The sequence below is a fragment of the Atta cephalotes genome (genome assembly GCF_000143395.1).
Source record: "Atta cephalotes unplaced genomic scaffold scaffold00005, whole genome shotgun sequence".
Lineage (NCBI taxonomy): Eukaryota > Metazoa > Arthropoda > Insecta > Hymenoptera > Formicidae > Atta > Atta cephalotes.
This window is the reverse complement of record NW_012130069.1, coordinates 7,279,045-7,297,042: the sequence shown is the minus strand read 5'-3', so window position 1 is coordinate 7,297,042 and position 17,998 is coordinate 7,279,045. Positions and strand designations below refer to the sequence as shown.

Below are 17,998 nucleotides of genomic sequence, written 5' to 3'. Positions count from 1 at the left end.
ATATAAAAAAAATCGAAGTACAGTTATAAATGAAAAATTTAATAAAAAATACAAACTACTACAAAGAGCAGTGTTGGCCGATTTATTTGCCGATTTTCAGCTTGGTTTCTACATCTTACTTCATTCACGTTGATCAGCACCCAGGTGTCGATTGGCAGGAACCGAGGGGAACCAAGTTGAAAATCGGCCAAAATGTGCAAGTAAATCCCAACACTGTTTTAGAGATTAATAACCATAAAACATAAACCATAACATAAATTTAATATTTTAAATATTATATAATTTTAACATTTTTATCTCATTTAAGAAAACAAGTCTTTTCTTTGAAGAAAAGTCGTTTCTAAAATAGTTATTGGAGTTTATTGATAACTATAACTAAATTTTATTTCAATTCTCATTTTCTCAAGTCTAGATATATTCTTTTTTGTAATTATATTATAATTATTATTTATGATTGTGTAGTTATCACATAATACTTTATCGTCTTGTATTAAAGAAACTGTTTATGTATAATAAAAAAGATATTATATATTTGTGTATTCATAATGCATTTTCTTATCTACATGGATTTAATACATTCATACAAAATTTTAATCTCGTACAATTAATTTGGAGGAATAAGTAACACTCCGAAATTTTAAAATTGTGTGTATAGTCTATGTTTGTAATGTTTTATATAGAAAAAAATGTGCCTGCGCACAACTGGAACTTGTAAATTTTTCAAAGTTTTTCAATTTTTTATCGTAAAAGTTTTTTGTTGTTTTTCAAAAAGATAAGAGTCATATTTCATCTTATGTAATAATAATAATAATAATAATAATAATAATAATAATAATAATAAGATATAAATTGTAGCATTGTTCATTGCTCATAACTTTTTCTCTTCAATATTGCTATTAGATTTGAAATTGACATCATTCAAACAACTTCCATATGCAAACATTCTTGGAATGTCTTGCCCGTAATATATTTTCGTATTGTGTGCCAATGACTCGTACTTCTTGAGCTCTAAGAATTCTTGAGACAAAAGTAATTTATTCGCCTCAGCTTGCATTTTCATCTGGTAAAATTCTGCATCAGAACGACTCTTTTGTCTTGCTAAATGCATCTCGTCCTCTATCGCAGCCATTTGCTGCAGGGATTCTTTCTCCATAATTTTTTGATTATATTGAATCTTTGCAACTTGCGCTTCTTTTTCAGCTTCAATAATGGCTTTCTTACGATCAGTCTCAGCATCTTTTTCCACTACTTTCTGATGTTGTGTAGATATCAACAGTTTCGTTTTCTCTGCTTCCCTGAACAATTCAAAGCAAGTTAATATATGAACTATAAAAACATAAAAAAAATTGAAACCTAAAGGAACTCAATTAATTAACAGAGTACTTACATTAATTCATAGTTCTTCCTAATTGTTTCAGGAATTTTCGGCTTTGTTACTCTTACAGCTTGTATGTTAAGACCAGGTGCTAATTCATTCAAATCTCTTTGAAGCGCAGTCTTTAGATTTTCATCAATTTGATCAAACAAATCTATGTATACTTCATGTAATGTATGTACAGAACAAAATTGATTTAATTCATGATGTACTTTGTTAAAAATTAAAGTGCGATCGTAATCAGCTGTGAAATTTCTCACCATGTTGTAAACTAAACAAGAATATATGTATTAATATATTAATAAAAATATATAATAATAAAAATATATAATATATCAATATTCTTAAAAATTAAGAGTGACTACTTCACAACTTACCACTATTTGCATCCAATATATTTACAACTTCTATACGATCAAAGTAAATTATAACACCACCACTAGTTCCACATGGTACATTCTTTACTTCATCTGTTTGTAGTGTTACTTGAACTGAACGATATGTGGTCAAAAATGGTATCATCATGTGAAATCCTGGATTACTCACTTGAGGTAACAGTGCACCACCCTGACAAATATTCATAGAGTTAAAAGGAATAAGACTATTGAAGATAATGGAAAAACAACTTACTCGAAAGTACACCCCTACATGACCTTCTTCAATGCGATGAAGAGAGAAGTTAAATACTATTACAAAGCACACAAGAAAACAGATTGCTATGATTCTTTGGTCAAACATAGTTGCTCGTTTATAATACACTGAAAAAATATATAGAAAAAGATGATATGAGACTAAATATCATATATATAAGCAAAATCTAAAGGTGAATCACTAGCGAGCGGCTTGAAATAACAGTATTGCGCGAAGGGATAGTTACGTAATGAACAAGCGTAAAATAATAATTATATAGCGTACAATTAGCAAATCCACCGGCTGCTGACACGATTCTTCAAAATTCGAAGCACCAAAAGAGGTTATCTTTTTGGTAAATGCATCAAGCAAGCATACCTTCATCCAGAGGACGGAAAGTATATATTACAATACGATAATAAATATGTAATTATAACTATAAATCACAACATGGTCCATTAAGATCATATTTGTGAAATAAATCCCTCGACATTTCTATTTCAACTGATAGCTATAGCGCATTCATTGATTCATAGCGCGTTCTTTCAACGTCTTCAATAAATATATCGACTTAGGACAATATAATCGTCGGAAATGATGGAAACTACATCAATCTTTTTAAAAGATATAAATTATATATATTACATTCTCTTTCTTTTCATATTTCTTTTATTATTAAAGTGTCTCTGTAAAATATTTGCGATATATGTTGAAAATTATTTTATATTATGCAAAAATGCCAAAAATCAGTCGAATCAATTTACTTAAAAAGTAATATTGCAATTAACAAATATCGCATTATTAATTCTAATAATTTCTAAAAATAAAGAACTAAATCCTTTAAAACTATATTTTAAATTGTATTGAAACTATATTTTAAATTGTATTGAAATAAGTTATAATGTCGACTTGATCGATTAAAAAATTAATTTTCGATTTATTGATTAGTTTATTTTTTTAGCGAAATCTTGTATATTTTTTACTTTTTTTTTCTCTCTACTACTCAATAATATGTGGCTGTTTTATTTCAAGTGTAGAAAGCACCTGAAAGTGTAGAAAGTACTATTGTGGTGCAGTTACAAATCTGACATAAAATAATGAAGGTGAAGTGACATTGATTTAACACGATGATATATAAATAATTTAACCATGTTTGTTTAATATTTTTTTCGTGATTTAAACAGAAAAAATGGAAGTCAAAGCGAAAAGTGAACATTTGCTAACTTTGAAAGGTAACTTGTCACGAAGTAGTAAGAATTATATTGCTTTTCAATATTTAGACTACCCAGATAGAACACAGAAATCATATGATGTCAGAAGAACGTCATCATGACGTCTTTCTGACATCATATGTCAGATTTTATTTGTCATTTTTAATTGACAAAATTATAATGACATTTTTTTAAATATCATAACTTCTATGTTCTATCTAGAGATAGAGAGTATTACTATTTGATACATGTACAACAATTTTTTAATTGGAGAAATGATAGAAGAGAATTATATTCATTAATAAAATTATGAACAAATTGTTTTTTTATAGTAATGAGATTGACACGACCTACCTTGGCTAGTCCCATGGTTGTCACATGTGATTCTACAGACTTGCCAGGTAATACATTGAACAACGAACTTAAGAATGATTGTACGACATTGCAAGGCATGGAGGCACTCGCTATAGGACAATTTATGGTATTGCCTCAAAGTTTTGGGTATGTCTCTTGCCTGAGAATTTTTCTTTGCGTTTAATAACAAGAAAAGTATATGTTTCAACAAATATTGAAATTGATATTTATTATTATTTCAGAAATATATATTTAGGAGAGATATTCTCTAGTTATTTATGTGTTCACAATGGCAGTAATCAAGTGGTAAAAAATGTTACTGTAAAAGTAAGTTCAAATTACACATTAAGATTTTATCTCAAGTGATCTTATTTGACATCAAATGCATTTCTATATTTTCTAACATTGTACACATTTCTACATTTTATAGGCAGATTTACAAACAAGTACCCAAGTTATTCCACTCTCTAGCAATAACCTGGAAGGAAAAGAATTAGCACCTGACAGTACAGTAGATGAAGTTATTCATCATGAAGTTAAGGAAATAGGTACCCATATGTAAGGATATTTATAAATTTCTGTATTAAAAAAATTCATTTTTTTCTTCAAATGGAAAATATATCTTTCTTGTATTTCTAGATTAGTTTGTGAAGTGTCTTATACAAATCAGATTGGACCTTTACTATCATTTAGAAAGTATTTCAAGTTCCAGGTAGTTAAACCGCTTGACGTGAAGACTAAATTTTATAATGCAGAGGTAATACTTAAGTATTCACATAAGTTATACTATGATATATTAATATTCTTATGTGTGTATGTGTGTGTGTGTGTGTGTGTGTGTGTGTGTGTGTGTGTGTGTGTATTATTTTCGCTATTTCATGATAATATTTATTAAAGTCAGATGAGGTATATCTCGAAGCACAAATACAGAATCTAACAGCTGGGCCAATTTGCTTAGAAAAAGTTGCTCTTGAATCATCCCACTTATTTAGCGGTAAGTTCTCATTGATTGTGAATGTTGACTAAAGTGTGTATTCATAATTATATTTAAGAATATAATATATCATAAGCCAATCAAAGAATCGTATTAGCATCTTTAGATAGTTTTGAAATAATGTGATTATAAATACTGGTTAAAAGTCTTAAACTCGAAACACATCATGTTTTAGTGACTACATTAAATACAAACGACGAGGGAGACTCTATCTATGGAAGTGTAAATTTATTAGATGCAGGCTGTAGTAGACAATATCTATATTGTTTAAAGCCACAGTTAAGCTTGTTAAAAGATCCGAAAATGATGCAAAATGCAACAAATATTGGTAAATTGGATATTGTGTGGAGAAGTAATTTGGGAGAAAGAGGAAGATTGCAAACGAGTCAATTGCAGAGAATGGTATGTTGTACTATTCTTCAATGAGTACGTATAAAAGTTATGTATAAAATAACGCACTAACATACTTTTGTCTCAGGCACCTGAATATGGAGATCTGAGGGTTATCATAAAGGATATTCCTTTAAAGGCTTATCTTGAAGAACCAGTTAATTGTACATGTCATATAATAAATACATCGTAAGTGTGACTACAGTACAAAAATACACAGAATTATCGTGAATATAATAATAATTCTTTCATTTCTTTATACAGAGAAAGAAGTATGGAATTATTACTGAGTTTAGAGTCAAATAATTCCATAGCTTGGTGTGGGATGTCTGACACAATAATTGGCACTTTGAAACCTGGAGTTTCCATGGATATACCTCTCTGCTTCATTACTCTGGATACAGGCATTATCGTGAGTAATTTATTTATGAGAATTATGAGGATGCATTTTAATGCATTTTACTAAATATTGCTCTTTTACAGACTATTTCTGGTTTAAAACTTATGGACACGTTTTTAAAAAGGGTCTATGATTACGATGATCTAGCACAAATTTTTGTTAATCAATTGGATTGAAAAATACACATAACAAGAGCACTTTTATCAATTACACAGCATTTATTATTTATAAACACAATAAAAATGATGTCAAGATATTCTTACATAAAAACGAATGTAATAGAGATATATGTTAGAATCACTCTAAAGTGATAATGTTCATAAATATTCATCCAATGTTGACATCCTTTCAGTTTCATTGACTGCTCCTACTGCACATGCGAGTAACGTTTGAACGTCTCGTGGCTCATTGCCACCGAATATGTATCCATTAGCTTTATCTACCGCGTTCTTTACTTGTAGCAACAATGCTTTGTTTGTAACATCCAATGGTATAAAACTAACGAGACTATAGTCTTCGATTATTGATACTAGCGAAGTATTAAGTTTTTTGTACCTATAAAATATTACAAATATAAAGGTTTTTTCTATTTCAATTTTAATGACACAATTTTATTTAGTTATATTTAACTTACTTTGCAGTGAAGAGATTTTCATCCAACTGTTCCAAGAGATAATTTAAATCCAATACTTCAGTGTAAAAATCTATATTGAATGCTAGCCGATCGCTGAACTTTTTCATTTCATCAAATTTTGTCATTATATTTACATGAGGTAAGCCTATTTGTAACATCACTGTTGTGCAAAGAATTAAAGAGGATAGATATTTTCCTATAAATTATAATAATGATTAGCAATTTTTAACAATTTATAATTGTTTATGTAACTAATTCGAGTAAATTAATATCTACCAGGATCGCTACAATGATGCGAATCCACAAGATGCACGCTGCATAATCTTACTAAATTCTGGTTCAATTTCTCTGCTATCTGGCTCACTGATTTATGATGCGTATATAACTCAACCTAATGCATTATTTAACATTATATAGATGTAAGGTAGAAAAACAGAAAAGAAAAACGACTCACTTGACCAGGACAATCAAAAATAAGATAGTGATCTTTTAAATTCAAAACTTTAGTGATAAGCCATTTGATGTTGGTTTCTAAGAATTCCATACAGTAAACTAAAGCTCCATTTGGTCCAAGTCCAAAATGTGCCATGACCTCTTCATGTTTAATTAATTCAGATATATCTGCTGCTGGAATATACTCCATATTTTCATTTGCCGGATCTAAAATGTAGCAATTGTTTGCTTAGATTTAGTCTTAGATTTCAGGGAAAAAAGCATAATTATACTTCTAATTCTTAATCGTATCAGTTATAATATCATAACATTACTTTTTTTATCACACCATATCAATTAATATCAATACTATTATTAAGAATTATAGAATAAATATTAAATTAATATACCGATATTAATGACAGCTACTTTCCTTCCAATGGACTTCAAAAATTTGGACATTGCATTGCAATATGTTGTTTTCCCACTACCAGGTGGGCCAATGACAAGTTGACCAAAGATTAAGCTCATGATACTTTAACTAATGTAACATTACCATGGTTTTATCTGATTTATAGCAGTGACAATAGACTTCAAAATATTCAAGTCATAGTCTTTTAGTGCTATTGACAGCAGTAATGGTTTCTCAATATTAATTTGTTGTGCTATATATCTAGCAGCTAAATCAATGTCATTGTTCTCATTGCCAAAGACTGTCCTGTAAATTTTTATTAAATGGATAATACATTAAAGGGTCATCTGCATTTATCGTAATGCTGCAATCATTTTAATATTATCTTAAATAATGTTTTTAATATTGTCTTAAATAATGTTTTTAATATTGTTTTAAATAATGTTTTTAATATTGTTCTGTGGTTTGGCCTATCAATCGATCTCGCGATGCTCGCGGATTTCATCTAACCTCATTCTCATTATTGACTATCGTATTGCCAGATAAGCATCGTAATTATAATGGGCCTTCTACAATAAGTGTGTTAGTCATAAAAAAAAAAACATAGTCAAATGCAAGAAGAATAATTAACTATGATTGGTCAATTTCTAGCTTCTGATTTATTACTAATTTATTATAGAATATGTATTACATTATGATAATTATCATACTTACTATGATTATTACAACTTACTTATTATTATAACTTACAAATACATGACTTACTTTATTGTGAACACATCGCTATTGTAACCATTCACAGCGGATTCGCGATTTATTAACAGCAATGTCCCAAACTTTTTGAAGTGTGTTACGATCAGTAACGTTCGATTGCTATAAAAATAAAAATAAAATGTAACAGCGTGGTAAACATTTATTGTTTCTTAAAAAGATCACACTAATAACTGTACAGTACCTGTAGGATTTTAAAACAATATCAGTATGATGGCTATTTGTAACAATACCACAGGCATGTTCACTCATATTTCTTTCGCATTCCTAAACTTCGAGGTCTCACTAACTGACATAACCTAATTCAATTTTATGATGATCACCAATTATCAATAGATACATTCGCTTACGACGCCTTATCACCAGCCATGCAAACACGGTACACTATCTGAATGTTGCACTAGTGTGCGATAGTGCAGCCAAGAGAACAAATGCTATAATACAGCTAACAATCCAGCTAGAGACTCTATAATGTAATAAAGATTCACAAAGACTTTGTTCGCTTTGGCGTTTACAAGCGTCGTTTTATCTTTTGTTTAATAAATATTAAATAAAGACAATTAATGCTCACAAGCACTTATGAGCGTCAAAGCGAACGCAGCCAAAATGTCACGTGATCGATATATTTCTCTGATTGGCTGGAGTAATTCGTAGTAGCTGCCATATTGAATTTACTATCAATGCTTAACATCGACTCTTGTCGATTGCTGTGAGATGAGGTTAGTAAACTCATCTTTCAATGTTTTATGAATATTTATCTATTATTTCATTCACTTTGCATTGAATGTTGCATATCTTATGTACAGAATATACTCCATATTTTACAGAATTTACGTCTATCATCACTATGCCCACTAATTGGCCGCTAATTGGCTAATTTGAAATAAAATATTCTCATTAATAAAACAGTGAAAAGTTACTAACATTGATCGATGTGCAAAAAATGTATGCTATCGCACTATGCGCTAACGAGAGATCCTTCCAATAATTTGAGGTGGAAAGATATTGTTAAAAAAAAACATGAAGTTAGTTACTTGATTTTCACTTAAACATTGACAATTATAAATTTAGTGAATTTAAAAAAATATTTTTTGATGACTAAACATCATTAAGTTTTTAATAATTTTTCATGGATTAGAAAAAAAGAAAAAAAATTACGATAAAAAATGTTTTTGATAACCATTATCGCAATAGTAAAAATAAGGGCTAACAACTTTTCTTTTAAAGAAATCTAACACTCGACATCAAGTCTAAATTGATAGTTTTTTTCATATACATATTACATTTTTTTTTATTTTCTTCTTTAACTTTAATATTGATATTAACACTATCGTTCATAAATTCAAAAATATTTGCAATTTTCTTACAATTTATAGAAACTTAAATATCTCGATGAAAAAAAAATGATAAGGAATTTCTAAAAATACATATGAAAAATAGAGCTTTAAAAATTTTTTCTCGGTCGTTAACAATTTTTATAAAATTAACGTTCGAAATAGTTTTTATAAAAATTTGGAAAAACTATGACTCAATCATATTATAATAAACATTTTCCACTTTTTTTCATAAACTTTTAGTGTCAAAATTGAAAACATTTAAAAAAAATAATTTTTATTAAAAAAATTTTAAAGAATAAAAAATATATTTATGCAAAAAATCAATTTTTTTCATTTTAAAATTTAAAGTCTAAAATACTTATTTGTAAAATTTTATCCGACGAAATTTTATTCAGATACAACGCTTCAACAAATAACAAAAAAACATTAAAATCAATTTTCAATTTTATATATTTAGGAAAAAAATGTTGCAGATACAAAATTCAAATGCCATTTTGAAGTCCTATTTTTTGTCTTTCATTGCATTTTTTTAAATTTCTTCATAATTTTTCTTTACCGAGATATTTAAATTTTTGTAAAATATAAGACAAATTGCAAAATTCTTGAATTTATAAATAATGTACAAATACACAAAAAAGTGAGAAAAAGCGAGATGTTTCTAAAAAAATGAGAGAGTGAGAAAGTTGGAGTCACTCCTATGTCTGCATTTATTCTTATTTAAATTTGGTGAACAAGGATAAATGATGCATTATAATTCCATGGAATGTATCTTTAACAATAGTGGATATTTGAAATACAATATGTATTTAAAATACGTATTTAAATACATTTTTATTTTATTGAAAGTATTTTGTATTTCGTATTTGAATACTTTTTGGAGAGTATTTTATATTTAAATAAAATTTTTTGAGTATTTTGCCCATCCCTGACTGCAATCTAGTAAAGTATAGTTCAAATTAGTTTTTCTGTCTTTCGTTATTATTATTATACATTACTTACCGACGTTTAGCTTGTAAGATACAAATTATTTTGTGTAAGAAGTGTCGAGAAGTATGATCTGCTTTCAACTATAAAACACGAAAAACTAGGGAAATATTATTTTTATAGGCACATAATATTTTTTTAATATTAAAAAATATTTTAGGCATATTTCCAGAATATTAAATGTAACATTTGAAGAATATTTAACTGAAATTATAAAATATTATTTTGTGTAAGAAGTGTCGAGAGGTATGATCCGTGCTTTCAACTATAAAACACGAAAAACTAGGGAAATATTATTTTTATAGGCACATAATATTTTTTAATATTAAAAAATATTTTAGGCATATTTCCAGAATGTTAAATGTAACATTTGAAGAATATTTAACTGAAATTATGTAATATTAAATAATATTCTTGAAATATTAATGATTATATGTTCACTCCTGACAATATTACATGATTATTAAAAGTAACGTTAATTAGTGTTATTATAATATTGAACATTAAAAAGTATCGTAACATTTACTTTAATTTGTAAACCTACACCAGTTTAGTTTAAAAATATATTTAAACTAAAAATAATTTTGACGTGCAATTGTAAGACTGGATACGTAAAATCACACCGAACATTATTTAAGCACAAGACGCAGCATAGACTGATAAGACATTTTCGCGTTACTAGATTATAAATTCAAATTGCACCAATATAAAAATAATTAATATTAATATTTTAATATTGCAGGGATGTTAAAAGAAGCACGCACGCACGCATGCACAAGTGAACATTTAATATCCATAAAATACTCTCAAACATTAAAAAATATTATATACAATATTCTCAAAATATTATAACTTATTTTAACTTTTTTAATAATATTTATATAACATTTTAAGAATATTTTGCACCTATAGAGTTAGTATTACATATACATATATAGTATTTCCCTAGTTTTTCCACGTTTTTTTTTCCAAGAATAGGAGCCCAGATGATCAAGTTTTGGTAATTATAAACTAATAAAAGAAATAAATAAATAGTAACAAGAAATGATAAATAATAAGTAGTAATGTCGACGTGATGAAAAATTGCAAGTCATATTACAAAGGTTGTCAAAAGTTGTCATATTACAAATAATACTGATTATTTATTATACATGAAACTGACTTTTACTGTCATAGCAGGCATATTGAAATAAAATTCAAAAAAATGGCGGAATAAAGATTAAGATTACTCTGGCTGTACCAATTGAACATGCGCAAGAATATATCTTGTCTACATTATGTCGCGAAAAGCGTCCTCAAATGGATATTTATATATCTGTATATATGTACAAAAAAGTGATATAAAATTTGATTTGATTGATCAAATCAATTTTTTTTATTCAATGCAGTCGACGAAAAATTTCTGATTTCCGATTGCCTTCGTAAAATCTTATTTTTTTGTCTATACAAAATATCCCTGTATGTAAAAAAATATATACATATTTATATATAAGATTGACAAAAAAACTTTAAAATTACTTTTATGTACTTATAGTCTTTTTTTATTTACGAACTAAAAGCTGTATAAGAGAAATAAACGAAAACTAACATTTTACTCTTCGTAATCGCACTCAAGGTTAGCTCAGTCAAGAATCATTAAAGCTCACAGATTAAAAAGATAAGTTATATATAATTATTATGTTCGAGTTATATGTAACTATTATATACTATTATATAAGGCAGATGTATGAGAATTGTGGCATGCGAGTGCCATTGAGTTTCGCGAGGAAGAGATCTAGGATCTAAAAACAGCCTGACTTCAAGTAGAGATTTTATTGAAATATAAGGAATCTGTACCAGACAGAACTAAAATTACCGTTGAATTTGGTACTACCGGGGTTCACGTATCGTATATGCCTGCGTAGTCACTGCGTTATCGTTTCATGTCTTTTTTTTCATCTCCCTTTTCTCTTTTTTTTTTTATCAGTATAAGTAGTCTGAATATATTTATAAGTACAGAAACAATATCGAAGGTACGCGCACAGTCTATCTTGAAATTCTAAAGCTAAGAAAAGGATTTCTCTCTTTTTTCTCTCTATAGCTCTATTAGTTGCAATTTTACATTTACAACTAAAGGGGTAGGGGGGAGGGGATTTCCGCATCTCTTTATCTATGTACAACTGATAATTCAAAGATTTATATAAGCCATCCTTCTCACACATGCTCCGTCCATCATAGTGAAACGTACAAGTGTCATTCAAACTATGTATGTACAATTTTCTTTTTACAGGAAACGCTTTCCATATGAATATATACAGTGGTTTACATTACACAACAATGTGAAATGTACTTCAATTTTCGCATTGATAATTATAACGAACATGTCAATCTAAATCTTATGCGAATGGCCCCTGTTTAAAAACAAAAGGAACAAACACGCACATAGATCTATCTCTTTAATCTGTTTTCCAAGAGGAGTCGTCGGAATTTCCTTTTTTGACAAATTTCTCTAAAATCTCATTGTGTCCCAATGACCATTGGGACACGCAGTAAATCGTGCTAGATGCAGGAAATAACATCTTACCGAACACACTCACAAATAAGACACACCGCACATATATAATACATTCTAATTACAACTATATTAAAGACGTAGAAACCTAAAAGTTCTCTCGTATTAATTATAATAAATAAGCAACGTATATATATTTAAATTTAACGTATCGTGCATGAATAAATATATATTAACGTGTTTAATATATTTAAATATATACTTAACACGTTTAATATATATTTAACCCGAGAAACTCTTTTTCTTTAACATAACACTATCCATAGCAGGGGCCCTACCATGTTGTAGTCTTCTGCTCCATCAAGTAACCACATCGCGCTTTAGCGATGCTGTACGTGTCTAATATATATGACAAGAAATTCCAAAAGCAAGTATTGAGACACTGATCTAATTTCGCTAATTTCAAATTTCTGTCCCTATAAATATGCGAGAAAGAAACATATATATTAAATATTTTATTCATTTGCAAATAAGCGCAAGCATAATTGTCACTTGTATTTGGTCACCTATCACCTAAATGTAAAACGAAACTATATAGCTAACGTACTGTGCTTGAAACACACAGAGCATCTTCTGAAGAATATTCTATTATATCAGCATAAGGCCCTGCACACAATAGAAGGAATAAGGAAGAAGAATAAACGATTTCAACCTATCAGAAATCGTGTACTCCGATATATCCGATTTCTGATAGATAAAAATCGTTTAATTGCAATTTAATTTGAATGTTGACCATGAATATTTGGAACGGTTGTAATGAATTTATATCGCTAAATATGAATAATTTGCGGATCCTTTGTCTTTTGACTTTGATTTTTGATGTTCACGTCTTTCATGGCTATATGGATTTTTATCTGTTATTCATTACCACTGGAATTGTCAATCATTGCCAATAAAATAAAGAGATTGAATTGCCATTCTATCGTCATGAAGAAGTGAGAATTTTACAACATACGTTTAGACATACTGATCATGGCCGAAGTAGGCCGAAACGTTTGCGTAACTAATACTATAGTTTTTCGATAATAAACGATTTTTATTTTCGCACAATCGCGCAAAAAACTCTCATTAGCCCTTATTTGTTTTTGTTTTTTAAAATCGTTTATTCTTTATTCTTAATTTCTTATTCCTGCTATTGTGCTTAAAGAAACAAAAATTATTAGCTTATTGTATTTTCGTACTTCTTTTCATTATTTTTTCAAATATATTATTCGAATTTAATTGCTTGAATTTCTTTATTCTTTCTCACGTGGCTTCTTTAATACCGCAATATTTGCTCCGTACAGAAGCAAATGTCAAAGAGATCTAATAATCAGTAAACGTCATTTGAAGAAAAAAATCAATCTTCGATAAGAAAAATAATTAAAGAAAATAAAAATATATAAAAAATAAGAAAACGTAATACTATATTCCAAAATAGTATGTTGTTTTTTTCAATTCAAGAGAAAGAAAAATTTTTAAATGTCTCAATCTGTTGAGATACAACAACAACCATGGCATCATAAGCTATTCGCAAATTGTAAATTTTTTCAATTATTTATCTTTCTGAGAGTTTATAGATTTTTTCTCACAAATCAGAGAATAAAATTTTCATTTATAAACGAACATAAATAACAAGAAGGAGCTACAAGCCAGATTTTTATGTATTTCATTTGAAATTTTACTTATGTTTTATTTATGTTTATTTTATTTAGGATGACATTCGTTCATTTGAAATTATTATGTTTTTTTATTATTATTAAGCCATTATCTTTAGCCTTATTTTCATTTATATAATCATGAAATATGAGTGAGTTTTAAACTTTATTGTGTGATAAGAGCGTTTACCGGAAAGAATTGATGACGCGTGCATTGTAAACGGAATAGTAATAAGTGTAATAATGAGAAGATTTAATCAATGCAATCTACATGAAATGATTGAAAGACATTTTGAAAGTCGCCTAATACACCATACAGCATCACCAAAACGAGGTAACAGTATACCGAGTAGCGTGTAAATATAATCAGATGTTGAATATAATTAGATTTGGATTGTTGTACTAATTTCAACGCGCCTTTCATCAAAGGAGCATCCTCTTATTTGGTGATATTTGACAATCAGAATCTACAAATAAAATGAATTCACTAAGAGATATGCAATAATCTCGCGGAACTGTCACAATTGTGATATATGCTGGATTTTCTATACTAAATAAAAATAATTAATTATATACCAAGTGAGAATATACACAAAATCGAATAAAATATTCGATAGCATCGAAATGCATCTATTGTTAAATTAGTATCGCGAATTAATTTAAGTCGAACAAGAAAACGCATCACCACTGATAATGATTGAAATATTGCGCGCAATTGTGTTTCCTCCGAATCGAATGACATTTTGTAATCGCCTGAAATTTTTGAATCATACACTTTCTTACATACATTCAAAATATAATTTACACATTTTCTTTCGCGATACTATCTTCCAGCACGTAGCAAAATATTCACCGATGAATAGGATACAACATTGTAACGTGTTGAAAACCATTTTTTTTCTCTTCAAAATAACTCGGAACATCTCCCCCCAAATTGCTTCCACGAAGCAGTTTCAGTATTCTAAAAATGAATTAGAAAAATATTTTTTTTCCTAAGTATATCTCGTGTATATAATATATATCCCGTAGTGTAAAAACAAAAGTTGAAGATTTTTACTTTATAGCATTCTCTTAGCGTTCTAAGACAAGCAAATAATAAAATCAACTAGAAGATATATGTCTTCTAATGTCTTCTAATGTCTTCCAGATCTTTAGCGTAATTAAAAATCTACCAAGCATTTTAAAATATATCATGATAGCGGTATGATGTATACTCGGTAATGAATATCATACCGGCATTGTCTAATCTTTATAATCAATTTACATAAAATCGTACACAATGATCTGTCTGGACACAACGATCAATTTTCTGTTAAAAAAAATCGCGGATCCTCCTGTAATTAGGTCTGATTGATCTTTCAGCATCTGTTTGATATTCTTGGGATTTCAATTGGTGCTCCAAGATCTTTACGTGATACTTCCGCGATTTTCATTGCGATACTTAACATGATGTCTTCATATATCACAAGACAAAATTTAATTTGCTTGGTATCCTGACAACATCTAACGAATGAAAATAATTTATATTTACATATTGTGATTCAATACAACTTAGAGCGGACACTTCCGTTGCAGGACCATCAAAGATGTTAGATCAAAGATGTTAGTCTTGAAGCTCAAAGAGTTTCTTTGGGATCTCTTTCTCGAAAGAAACCTTTTTCAGTCTTGCATTCCCTGATGGTAACGGTCTTCAGATTAACAGTAACGTCTGTAATAAATACTTGATCTGCCACGGGGTTTCTCGCGTGCCAATAATCCGTGCCAGGATTCGTGAGTGGAACATAAATTTCTGACCTTGAAATCTCGGTTTGTTTGACGCTTGAATTATTATTGTTGTTGTTATTGTTATTATTGTTATTATTGTTATTATTATTATTATTATTATTATTGTTATTATTAGGGCTATGGTGTCCATTCACGACAGTGTGTAACCTGTTGTTATTAGTGTAAGAGTCTGTGGGGCTTGGTGATTTGTGACCGTTCGCTTTGTCAGCAGCAACTACACCATTCGATTTGTCCAGCTTTTGTTCCGATAATTGCTTCTTCTTTGTTGTAACTTGCTCCAAAGGTGTATCTATCTGAGGAGACAGCGGTGCCGGTGGTGCACGTGGGAGAGAGGGTGGCGGACCATGAGGTACATCAGCTTCGGGACGTTTTTTGTCCTGTACTGCTGGTGCCGGTGTCGTTGGCACTGCCGGCAAAGGTTCTTCCGGTGTCGATTTCACGCTGGAGGACGACGGCCTTCTTTGATTTTGTCCGTTGGCTTTGTGACTCTATAATATAAAATGTAAATCTTGCTTTTATATCAATCAGGAAGATACAACATCAAAATGCCATTATTGATATTTTTAGTATGTATTTCCCTTTTGAATGCTTTTGTGTATCATTAGACACAATCTTTTATCATTTTATAATCTAAATGAATGGCAATTCATGTACGCAAGTTATATAAAAAATTTTTATATATCAATTAGATCAATGTTTTTAAGTTTTTGCTGCAACATTAATTAGTTTGAGAATTTTATTTACGTATTTTTAATTTGTTACATGTATATAAAACATTGTTTTAATTTCATATCATAATTTAATTTTAGTATTATAATTTATTTTTAATAGCATTAAATGATAATGAGTTATTATATAATTATATATAATTATCGAAACTTACATAAGATGGATTTGTGGGGTTGTTTTTCAAAGGCAATAACCGAGGAACTTTGCTCGGAGGGGGGCTACCACTGCCACTACTAGGACTACTCGTGGTAATTGTTACGCCAATCTTGCCAGATCGACTAAGAACTTCCGCCTTCCTTTTCATACGTTCTTTTCTAGGCAATAGAGGTATATCCATACTACTGACTGAACTGTCAGAATCGACGCTGAACGTTGATGCTAATTCTGGCGATTCATGGCTATCTAAGGAACTTGGGAGGGTGTCCTCATCAGGAGCTACTGGATTTAAACGAGATGCTGAAGTGCTGCCCGTCGTCGATTCATCTTGACTGTCTTCGCCTACTCTTTCATCTCCGCCAGGTTCCTCATCAACAACAAGATTAGACAGTTGTTCCTGAAAATGAAGATGAATATCGTCGAGTTAATTGTATGCAAAAAATACGTTTCTAATCCAACTTGATGATCCTGTTAACTCTCGAGTTTAAGTTACGATTATTTTATAAAATGAAGAAAGATTTTATGAGCAGCTATACTCAGCGAAGAAACCATAAAGTTCGCTAAAATACTAAGCTATTAAAGTGATTCAGTGAAATGAGGAAGTGATAAATGGTCTCTTGAGATACTTAGTACCAAAAACATGATACTATAACATATAAATTATATATACATATAAATTGCAAAATGATAGAGGAGTTTTCGACTTTAGTTCGCTTTACCTATCTATGAAATGTTTGGCGATTATTTTGGGACATCCTGTGTGTATATATCCTGTGTATATATATTGTATCTACATATATATATGTATACTATTTATTAATTATATCACATATGTATACCATATATATATAAAATTTAATTACCTAATTATATTATATTACCATATATATTATATTATTATTATATCATATATATATTATATATATATATATTATATATATATTATATTTATTATATTACCATATATATAATAAAATTTTTAATTATTTACAATTTAAATACAATATCTTTCAATTTAAAAATAGAATATGTTCCGTGTTTAAAAAACTTTATGACAAATAAATCTGTTCTGACAAATAAGTCTTTTTTAAGAAAAATATTCTTGGCGATATTCGAATTTTTTTGTATAGTTTGTATACATACATATATATATATATATATATATATATATATATATATATATATAAATAATAATTATATATACTATATTATTATA

At 28.9% G+C, this 17,998-nt stretch overlaps 4 protein-coding genes across 4 annotated transcripts in view; 1 reads left to right on the top strand and 3 right to left on the bottom strand.

The window, feature by feature from the left end:
* Positions 1-868: 868 nt before the first annotated feature.
* Positions 869-2,113, bottom strand: LOC105626434 (erlin-2-B-like). The gene is made up of 4 exons (XM_012207734.1): positions 2,006-2,113; positions 1,753-1,942; positions 1,388-1,646; positions 869-1,295 (listed from the first exon to the last, which is right to left on the bottom strand). Exons 1-4 carry the CDS (start codon positions 2,111-2,113, stop codon positions 869-871), a joined length of 984 nt encoding a protein of 327 aa, XP_012063124.1.
* Positions 2,114-3,194: 1,081 nt separating this feature from the next.
* LOC105626431 (trafficking protein particle complex subunit 13) lies at positions 3,195-5,530 on the top strand. Its single transcript, XM_012207732.1, has 10 exons — positions 3,195-3,237; positions 3,549-3,717; positions 3,813-3,897; positions 4,001-4,128; positions 4,210-4,327; positions 4,468-4,564; positions 4,740-4,966; positions 5,043-5,143; positions 5,219-5,366; positions 5,438-5,530. The coding sequence occupies exons 1-10, from the start codon at positions 3,195-3,197 to the stop codon at positions 5,528-5,530; spliced, it is 1,209 nt and encodes a 402-aa protein (XP_012063122.1).
* A 28-nt stretch (positions 5,531-5,558) lies between these two features.
* Positions 5,559-6,951, bottom strand: LOC105626432 (GPN-loop GTPase 2). The gene is made up of 5 exons (XM_012207733.1): positions 6,831-6,951; positions 6,443-6,648; positions 6,265-6,379; positions 5,989-6,184; positions 5,559-5,909 (listed from the first exon to the last, which is right to left on the bottom strand). Exons 1-5 carry the CDS (start codon positions 6,949-6,951, stop codon positions 5,672-5,674), a joined length of 876 nt encoding a protein of 291 aa, XP_012063123.1. The 3' UTR covers positions 5,559-5,671.
* An 8,777-nt stretch (positions 6,952-15,728) lies between these two features.
* The window catches only part of LOC105626430 (probable serine/threonine-protein kinase samkC), an 11,204-nt gene continuing 8,934 nt past the window's right edge, over positions 15,729-17,998 (bottom strand). The window contains exons 4-5 of the mRNA XM_012207731.1: positions 16,781-17,179; positions 15,729-16,385 (exon numbers count right to left, since the gene is read on the bottom strand). Of these exons, the coding sequence (XP_012063121.1) occupies positions 15,729-16,385; positions 16,781-17,179 (1,056 nt within the window). The remainder of the gene's footprint in view (positions 16,386-16,780; positions 17,180-17,998) is intronic.